Below are 10836 nucleotides of genomic sequence, written 5' to 3'. Positions count from 1 at the left end.
AACTGCTTTAATGATGTGCATTTTGACCAACATGACATTAGCAATTGAGAATTTGAAAAACAGCAGACATTTGTACAGAATCAGTTGCATGCATTACTATTTTTTCAAGATACGGAGAAACTGCTTTAATGATGTGCATTTTGACCAACATGACATTAGCAATTGAGAATTTGAAAAACAGCAGACATTTGTACAGAATCAGTTGCATGCATTACTATTTTTTCAAGATACGGAGAAACTGCTTTAATGATGTGCATTTTGACCAACATGACATTAGCAATTGAGAATTTGAAAAACAGCAGACATTTGTACAGAATCAGTTGCATGCATTACTATTTTTTCAAGATACGGAGAAACTGCTTTAATGATGTGCATTTTGACCAACATGACATTAGCAATTGAGAATTTGAAAAACAGCAGACATTTGTACAGAATCAGTTGCATGCATTACTATTTTTTCAAGATACGGAGAAACTGCTTTAATGATGTGCATTTTGACCAACATGACATTAGCAATTGAGAATTTGAAAAACAGCAGACATTTGTACAGAATCAGTTGCATGCATTACTATTTTTTCAAGATACGGAGAAACTGCTTTAATGATGTGCATTTTGACCAACATGACATTAGCAATTGAGAATTTGAAAAACAGCAGACATTTGTACAGAATCAGTTGCATGCATTACTATTTTTTCAAGATACGGAGAAACTGCTTTAATGATGTGCATTTTGACCAACATGACATTAGCAATTGAGAATTTGAAAAACAGCAGACATTTGTACAGAATCAGTTGCATGCATTACTATTTTTTCAAGATACGGAGAAACTGCTTTAATGATGTGCATTTTGACCAACATGACATTAGCAATTGAGAATTTGAAAAACAGCAGACATTTGTACAGAATCAGTTGCATGCATTACTATTTTTTCAAGATACGGAGAAACTGCTTTAATGATGTGCATTTTGACCAACATGACATTAGCAATTGAGAATTTGAAAAACAGCAGACATTTGTACAGAATCAGTTGCATGCATTACTATTTTTTCAAGATACGGAGAAACTGCTTTAATGATGTGCATTTTGACCAACATGACATTAGCAATTGAGAATTTGAAAAACAGCAGACATTTGTACAGAATCAGTTGCATGCATTACTATTTTTTCAAGATACGGAGAAACTGCTTTAATGATGTGCATTTTGACCAACATGACATTAGCAATTGAGAATTTGAAAAACAGCTGACATTTGTACAGAATCAGTTGCATGCATTACTATTTTTTCAAGATACGGAGAAACTGCTTTAATGATGTGCATTTTGACCAACATGACATTAGCAATTGAGAATTTGAAAAACAGCAGACATTTGTACAGAATCAGTTGCATGCATTACTATTTTTTCAAGATACAGAGAAACTGCTTTAATGATGTGCACTTAGCGATAATATGATAATATAATAGTTTGAACAGTTTTGAGAATTTCAATTCTGACCTGAGAAATGTGCCAAAGCGAATGAGAAAAACTGCAATCCAAGAGTTGTGTCTTTCTGTGTCAACAGTTTTGTTGAAGAGTGTGAAAATTGTATGAAACCAATGAAAAAGAGTTTACATAAAAAAAAAACTTGAAAAAGACCTGAAGGTGATGATGTAGATCAGCTTCATTAGCCTACATGTGATAAGAAAATAACTGTAATACACACTCTTGACATGACAGTGAGTTAATTAAGTTAGCATGATAATAATATTACATATCTGGCAACAGATCAGTAATAGAGATGTTTATATGCCTTTGATATTGACTATGAGACTACAGGAAATAAGTTGTATGATGCTCTGTGATCATAAGCAAGCTTCAGTTTCACAAATAAATTTGTACTTTCTCTCACAGGCTGTATCCACCCAGCCTGCTGCTGCACTATTGGCAATAAAGTTCTTCTCTCCCATCCGTACACAGTCCTCTCCATCAGGATATTGATTATTTACCCCCTTCCAGTTATCAGGCTCATTATTCAGCCAGAATCTGTGGAGAAACAGCAAATCAGAAATCAGGAATGATCACCTAAAGCTGCTTCTTCTCATTTAACCATTATCACTTTAAAGCTCAGATAATTCACTGAGTGAATGCTAGATGGATCACGGAAGAGATGGCATCAGGCGAGTGGTTCTTCCTGTATGAATACTGATGGGGGTCCACAGTTACATTGATCGTCCTCTTTATCTCAGCCATTACCAGCCTCTCAAAGCATTTTGTGATTATGGGTGTCAGAGCCTCTGGACGGTAGTCATTCAGGCATGACACTGTGGAGCTCTTAGGGACTGGGATGACAGTGGAGGCCTTTAGTCATGTTGGTACAGCTTTCTGGAAGAGTGAGGTGTTAAAGATGTCTGTCAGCACCTCTGTTAGCTGGTGGGCACAGTCCTTCAAGGCCCTAACAGGGATCTTGTCTGAAGAAAGAATCTTTGAAGAAAGTCCGTCAGCGCCTCTATTTCTTAAGGAAGTGGAAGCAGGCTGGTCTGTGTCCTGCCATACTCACCTCCTTTTACAGGTGCAGAGTGGAGAGCATCCTCTCCTCCTGCATTACGGTGTGGTATGGCAGCTGCTCTGCTGCAGACAAGAAGGCACTGCAGCGGGTGGTTAAAGGGACACCAGGCAACGTTTTCGTGTTAATTAATCATCTTCGTAAGTCGGTATATGGTTAAATGACTCATTACGGGGCGAATGAAGGCTCTCTCGCCCGCCCCTACTGCCTGTAGGAAGAATATCCCACTTGCAAGTTCGGTGTATCCTACCCGCCGACCGAAGCAGGATCAGTTTACAGCACAGAGGCAGGCTAACGAAACGCTAGAGATTGTTGCAAACGTGTGTATAATGGCAGAGCCAGCGAAGAAGCAGCGAAAACCCTTGACGGAAGACGCAAAGAAAAGGAAAAGAGCTTCAGACCGAGCGAGGGGGAGTTTCGTAGAGAAAAAGCATCAGGCTTGCCTGGTGTCCCTTTAAGCTGGCTCAGCGGACCGTCGACTGCAGCCTACCCACCATTGAGGACATAATACACCAGCAGGTGCAAAAACAGAGCCTCCCTCATCATGAAGGATGACACTCACCCTGCACACAGACTGTTTTCCCCCCTCCCATCAAGCAAGAGGCTACGCAGCATCGAGGCAAAGACAACCAGACTGAGGAACAGTTTCTTCCCATCTGCTATTAGACTGATAAATTCATCACCTCATCAGCTCTGATCTGACCATATGCTCTCAACACACTGCACTTTAGTCATGAACTTACTTATGGACTTGAGTATCCTGAACACTAATGTCATTGATGATGTTTCTTAGATAGTATGATACATTTGTTCTACCCATAATTCAATTTATTAATGCCTTTGCTTTGTTTAATCAACCGAGATCTGAGTACTAAACTTCCCTTGTACATGAAAATGTACTAATGATAATATAGCTTCTTGAATCTTGAATTCAACAACCTATATTGTACTGAATACTGACATCCCAGAGAAGAGTGCCTCAGATCAGTAATTCATTTGTGCAAGAAAATGATTCTTATTTGGATGTTATTGTATTGTCATAGTAGATTACAGTAAAATGCACAATGAAAAGTGGAGTGAAACTGCATACCCTTTGTTTGTAAGAGGAGTGTTGTCCACCCACAGCCACTCTCCTTCCGTCTGTCTATCATTCAGGCCGATCCAGAACTTGTCCTCAGGAAATTGCATTTTTGGTGCGCTTATCCCCATCAACAGTTTCTTTGAAACAGGAGAAAGCATTTAGAGTTGTGCATAGGAATATTACTTTTTTGCCCAGTAACTGTGATAGAATATATAACAATGTCTGCACCTATTATTATTAAACATAGTTCATGTGAAACACAATTCATCTTAAAAAATAAAACATCAGCTGAGCTGAAGCAGCAGCCAGTAGAGTAGAGAAAAAGATGGAATAGGACGTTTTTGGCAAACCTGCTCTTTTTCATCATTTATGATTGCCAGATGGCTCTTCTTATGGACACATTCTTCTTCACTCAGAGTCCAGCTTAGATTCTTATTAGAGAAGAAGTAGCACTGTCCGCCATGTGCTTCCCAGCCATTGTTACATTTACCAGACCGACATCCAGCTAAAGAATAAATCAAAAGAGAAGAAAATATTTCTGAGTTTAACCTTAACCCAAGAAGGACCCAGATGTTCGCAACGTCCCTACTCTCTATTAGTCTGTTATAAATCTGTCTCAAAAACCCACCTGTGAGATTTGTATGAATCTTGTCTTCTGATGTTGAATATGTTGTGTGTCCTGTGTTGTATGTTGTTTGCTGGCAGCATTTGTCTTTGTGTTTTGAGAAAAATCTGAAAAAAGGAGGGCAACTATAATCACAAAGTTCATAGAAGACTTGTGAAATGTCCTGTGCCCACCTCCAGAACTTCATGAAATGAAAGACCTGTCCCTGCTCTAACCATAATGCCCATCTTTCAGGACTAACTGTAGTCTAACTTCTATCCAGTTGCGTTTGGCATCTTACACCGTGTCATCTTCTTATATGGAAAGCAATTATGCTGACATTGTTAATCTAACTGTGTCCCTGATGCCCCTAATGACCCCAGTGACTTACAGTATAAAATCAGACTGATGACCGTTCCCAGGATAAGAATGCAGAGCACCACCACAGCCAATAGGAGAAGGCCACGCCTCCTGATGCCCTTTGACCCTTTGGGGGAAGAGTCAGCAGGGGAATGTACTGTATAAAGTTAGAGGATAGAGCAGATGTAAGAAGACAAACAACCATAAGGTATAGAATTTTACATGAAGATTATGAATATGTGTTTTCTGTGTATATTTATCTTGTTTATCAACAGTGTTTTTGTCACCGTGCTGTTGAAGCTACTAAGTGTGAATGACCACACATGACTAAATCAGGATAATTAATAACCAGTCTTTTTTACAGTTTAGACAGGAGTTGGAGCAAAGCTCTTACACGTAGGAGGGTCTGGTTGATTTGTGTGATCAGCCTTACGGACCACAGCAGCATACACCACGTCATCCTCAGGTGACTCTGGAAAGAGAATTACTTTCAGATGTTTTCATATGATGCACTGTTTAAAAAAAAAAAAAGCAGTTCTGGGAGGGGGGTGGGGTAGACGTTTGCAGATAACTCAACAATGTGGTTAGCTTATATTAAAGGTGCAGTTTGGGATTTTACGCAATTTCATTTTTTGTCGCATTCAGCAATCATCTCCTCACGACCGCTAGCTGCCCATGTGAGTACAAAGTAAAAAGAACAGTCTCTGTAGGCAGCCCAGGATCCAAAAAGAGGAAACAAACAGTTTGGGGGCAGCCTGTCCCCCAAACAAAAATGGAACCCATACTGAAGGCCTATTTTGTTGTTTGGACTCTTCAAACTTCAGGCTCTCGTGTTTTGCTGAATGATATTTTACCCAGCAGATCACCCTAGTAGATAACCAGAATTACAGTCTCTAGAATTGTAAGTCAGAATGTAAACTGGGCGACAGATGGTAAGCACAATTAGCTTACAACTATCTAGTCTAGTATAACCTAAAACTAGCTTAATTAAAATGCCACAGCCCATACTGATTTTTTAAAATTAGAATATAGATATTAAGAGAATAAATCATTATGCTACTTTTTACTTTTACTTAAGTAGGGTTGTCATTGCGGTACTTACTTTTACTAGAGTAAATATTTCTCTGCTTATTTGTACTTTTACTTAAGTACTGAGTTTCAGTACTTCCTCCACCACTGGTTGTCCGAGCCTGTGTCTGTGACAACGATGCTTCATTAGCAGTACAACTGTAGCAGTAAACTTGTGTGGTTTTCAGAGAACTTGATGATTTCATCACTCTTTCCCCATGTCTCAATTGAAATGTTCCTTTTTTCCATTATTGCTTTAGCCTCTGATTTGAGCATCCAAGGTCATTAAAGGTGCAGTCAGTGATCATAGCCTATGCGATGTCAAGCCCATAACATTTTTGTCACATTCAGATCTCCTCACAATCTGCTAGCTGCCCATGGGTACACTATAAAAAAACCCAGTCTCTGCAGTTCAGACTCCAAAAACAGGAAACAAAGTGGAGGCAGCCTGTCCCCCAAACAAAAATGAAACTCTGTGTGGAGTTTCTCTGGTGGGGTGGGGGGTGGAGCAGCTACCTCTCTGTGTTTAATTTGGTCCGTATTGGTTAAAATATAAAGTATCCTGAAAAAACATTAACAAATGCAACTTTGACTGGTGAAGAACTCGGGCAATAGTTGTTGTATGCATGCAGATTTGCAGAGAATCTCAGCACTGAAGCTTTTAACCTATAGTCCGGGCCATGAATTTAACATTGAAATAAGGCTGGGTCTCAGTTTTCAAAGTCAAAGTCAAAGTCAAAGTCAGAATTGTTATTGAAACAATGTGTTTTGGTCATCAGGGTTGGGTCAGATTACTTTGAAATGTAATCCATTACTGACTACAGATTACATGGCAATTTTTGTAATCAGTAAAGTAATCAATAGGATTACTCAAAACATGTAACATAATCTGATTACTTTTTACACAACTTGCATACATGCCGTAAAACTCCAAATAATAGCCCGGGCTTTTATTTTCCCAAATCGCCAAACTGCATCGGCTACTATTAGAGACAGGCGTTTATATGAGACAGGCCTTGTTAACAATGTTTGGTTAACAAGCACACTGTGACCTGTTAGTCAGAAAGTCAATTATCCACCGAATCAGCTGATCATCCACGTGAAAAATGGATATAAGCTTCTGGGCCAGGATATTAGGCTGCAAGGTGTTGAACGCAGAAGAAAAGTCAGCAAACAAAAAGTCTGGCTATAGAATTGAGGGTTTCCAGGTGTTCACTAATGAATAGTTATGCATCATCAGTTCCTCTAGTAGGCTAAGATAGGCGAACTGAAGTGAGTCCATCTTCGAGTCCAGAGTCCCCGTCATGCAGTTTTTAATGATCCTCTCCATTGCCTTCATCACAAGGGAAGTGAGGGCTATTGGTCTCAGGTTGTTCAGGACATTGATGGTGTTTTTCTTTGGTATGGCACCACTGTAGAATGTTTCCACACCTGTCGGACCCTACCAATGTCCAGAGAGCTTTGGAACAGGAGCTGGAACACATCTGCTAGCTACTCCGTACAGTCCTTGAGGGTACGGCCACTGATGTTGTCAGGCCCAGGTACAGAGTTCTGCTTAGTCCTCTTGAGAGAGCTCACTACCTCCTCTCTACGTATCGAGAGGGAAGATTCTGCCCAGATTTCAGTGATGACAGCATAAAAGGCATCAGGCTACAGACCCCATCACTTAAGGGCTGTATTGCTGCATCTTGGAAGATAGTCTCTATATTGAACATATCTGTCTAAGTGCAAGCTGGGCTTTGTGTGATACCTTTGCCCACATTTATAGCCTGCATTGGTAGCCTGATCTGTGCTGTCATATTTGTGCAATCACTTATTTTGCATTATATATTTTTAATTCATTAACATTACTTTGTAAACATTTGCTTTCACTTGGCATTAAAGAGAGGAGTTTTGTAAATGATTGTAAAAAAGGCCAAATTAAATTTATCAAGATTCCATTTATAAAAGCAGTAAAAGGGGAAATATCCAAGGGGTGGGGGATATTTTCTATAGCACTGTAACATATTGACTTCTGGTTAGTACACAATCACATTTGATGTCGCACTTTTAAATACACTCTTAATAGAAGATTTCACACAAGAGTTTGGAGGAGATCAGGAAACACACAAAAACAGGAACAATGTATCAAATGATTACAGGAACATGCACCCCTAAATGTTACATTACAGTAATCAGCTACACTATCTACAGAGTAATTTAGCTGGTTTCAAGCAGACATGATTATCCTGTACACAATGTGGCATCCTATTCTCATGAATTGGGTTTCATGAATGTTATCATGTAAACCAAGGTCTGAATAACAAGTAGCAAACGATCCAAAAATACTATGTCAGTGAAACTGATGAGGCATAGTTTACACAATGAACAGATACACATGCAGACGGTTTTATACTTTTCTGCATGAATGTGAAAAAGAATTGGCAAACAATCAAAAGAATGAGAAATTGTATGTCCTTTGTTATGATGGGACTACTAGTAGATGTGAAGCTTAAACAGATTCGAGAATTTTAATTCTGACCTGAGAAATGTACCAAAGCAACTGAGAAAAAGGGTAATAGTGTGTACTATATCATTCAACTATATGTGAAGTCATTTTCAATACTTGGTCTTGTAGTATTACAAAATCTCTCCTCCTCAAAGTCATCTACAGGGATCTCATTAATCTGTTTTTTTATGAAGAACAGTTGTATGTGGTTATCCAAGTCAATTGCAACTAGTGTCACACTAATACCATCAAGGATTAAAACTGAATGACATGTCAATGAATATAGGTTTACACTTTACTTGACAGTATCGACCAGAGTGCGAATTATCCCACCATAATTGGGGGGTACTGCTCCTTAAGTTCTTCTATGGCCATCATGGTCCACTACCATACAGTATCAATCCCCATCGTGATCGCCAAGTGCAACATGTGTTGTGCAACACACATACAAGGTCTAAACATGCGACAAACTGATAATCAGTAGGCTATACAGAATATCTCATTGTTATCATATATCCAAAAGAGAACTGTTTTGATCAGCTCTCAAAAGTTAGAAGTTAAGTGCACTGAAATACCATTCTAATAGTAAAAGTAATACCTTTTCAAGAAGCCTATTGCCTATTTCATGAAATATTGATTTGGTTCATTTTTAGATTTCATAAGACCTAAACCCTCTCATATACTGTACAGAAACCAATTTTCTATTATAGTCTATAGTAGTCAGTGTCAAATCAACACAATTGCTTAGAGATATGTGAAACCTGAGCAATATTTAATGTGATTAAGGAGCATACTATGAAAAAACATACTACCAAAGAAGAACTACAGAGCGGTAACCTACAAGAATCTGATAACCAGAAGAAGCTGGGTATCATTAACACTACAGTATCCTACTGTACAAATGAGTCACATAGGCTACACATGCACACATACACTTTTCCTTTTCTTCATAGTGTCTCTGTGAATAAAATCAAATCCTAGTTTCATTAAGATAGCCTAGTATCAGGGTTCTCAGATGAAACTACATTTATTGAACTAAAAATATGAAATAATAGAATCTAAAAACAATAGGCCTACTAACCAATTAAAAACAAATTCAATGCATGTACTATTTAGCCTAGGCTACTTGGCTCTTTTTATGTTTCCACAGGTTTCACTGATGTTATATAGGCTTAGCTACATCAGACCCTCTTGTGCATAATATAAAAACAACACAGGATCTGTGCCAAACTAATTTCAAAAGGGCACAATAATTTATTAAAGATAAAATTAGAATGGACACCTAGGATATGGACTGGAGTTCATCTCCTTGGAAATGCCAATCGATTTTACTTCACCACAATGTAAAATAATAATAATAAATGATTTAAATAGAGAATTATCTTGCTGACTAACCTTGGTAACTAACCAAGGTCCAATTTACTAGCCTCAGTAGGTAAGTAGCAGGTAAGTAGCCGCCGGTAATTAAATGTATGAAGACGTGACATGAGCTATGAAGATCAAAACATGTGAAGGCTGTAAAATAGCACAATACTGGAGGAATCTACCTAGCGTTTTGTCATTCAACGTTTACATTTGCTTGAGAAGTTGAAGTCGTTCGTTCTCTATCTCCGTTGCTTCTAGCGCCACGGTGGTTAAAAATGGTAGGCTACGGTCCATAATAGGGGTGTCTGAAATCGCTTTACATTAAAATGTTCCTACAGTGAAAATATGAGTTGACTTGTATTGTAGCCAACTGTAATGATATTTTTTCACAATATCAGAAAAAATATCTGACCCCCCCAAAACTGATATTCCTGTCTCTTTGGGGGTAATTCGTAATTCGAACTATGGTATCGACATAAGAGTGACATGACACTATCATGAACGTGTCATAAACAAGTCATAAACGTTTATGACATAAAGCTTCTGTTATTAAGCAACATTCATAGGGTTAGGGTTAGGATTAAGGTTAGAGGTTAGGGTTAGGGTTCATGTGTCAGGACAGTGACATGTCACTTATGTTGATACTGTCAAGTAAAGTGTTAACAAATAGCGTTTTTTGTCTCTCATTTTTGTCTCTTTTGTCTTTCACTAACACATATACAGGTGCTAGTCATATAATTAAAATATCATGTAAAAGTTGATTTATTTCACTAATTCCATTCAAAAAGTGAATCTTGAATAATGTATACATTCATTCCACACAGACTGATATATTTCAAGTGTTTATTTCTTTTAATTTTTATATATACTGACAACTATATTGATATTATAACTGACAACTAATGAAGACTGATTGACTCCATGCCACGCCGCATTGCTGCAGTAATTAAGGCAAAAGTAGTCCCAACTAAGTATTGAGTGCTGTACATGTTCATACTTTTCAGTTCGCCAACATTTCTAAAAAAACGTTTTTTGTATTGGTCTTAAGTAATATTTTACATTTCTGAGATACTGAATTTGGGATTTTCATTAGTTGTCAGTTATAATCATCTAAATTAAAAGAAACTAGATGTACCGCATAGCAGTACAAAATATGACCGCCGCTCAGTCCTGTACATCCGTTCCGCGAAAATAAATCACACTTCAATTTGTCTCCATATTTTACTCCATCCCCCACTCTTGAAACTTTTGTGTATGCTTGTTTGGCATGCCTGAGTGTGTGTGTGCGGCTGCACAGAAAGTAGCCTACTGGTGCTGAAAAGGTGAAT

The 10836-nt window shown here is 38.2% G+C and overlaps 1 protein-coding gene across 1 annotated transcript; it reads right to left on the bottom strand.

Annotated features, from left to right (window-relative positions):
• LOC143140519 (C-type lectin domain family 4 member F-like) lies at positions 1–4103 on the bottom strand. Its single transcript, XM_076301467.1, has 3 exons — positions 3974–4103; positions 3633–3760; positions 1–2022 (listed from the first exon to the last, which is right to left on the bottom strand). The coding sequence occupies exons 2-3, from the start codon at positions 3749–3751 to the stop codon at positions 1842–1844; spliced, it is 300 nt and encodes a 99-aa protein (XP_076157582.1). The 5' UTR covers positions 3752–3760; positions 3974–4103; the 3' UTR covers positions 1–1841.
• Between the last annotated feature and the right edge of the window lie 6733 nt (positions 4104–10836).

Source organism: Alosa pseudoharengus, unplaced genomic scaffold (assembly GCF_046254945.1).
Source record: "Alosa pseudoharengus isolate Yale_2024_CS ecotype anadromous, Long Island Sound unplaced genomic scaffold, YU_APseudo_1.1 YU_APseudo_1.1_scf_23, whole genome shotgun sequence".
Lineage (NCBI taxonomy): Eukaryota > Metazoa > Chordata > Actinopteri > Clupeiformes > Clupeidae > Alosa > Alosa pseudoharengus.
The sequence above is the reverse complement of the archived record's forward strand: the minus strand, read 5'-3'. Positions and strand labels throughout refer to the sequence as shown.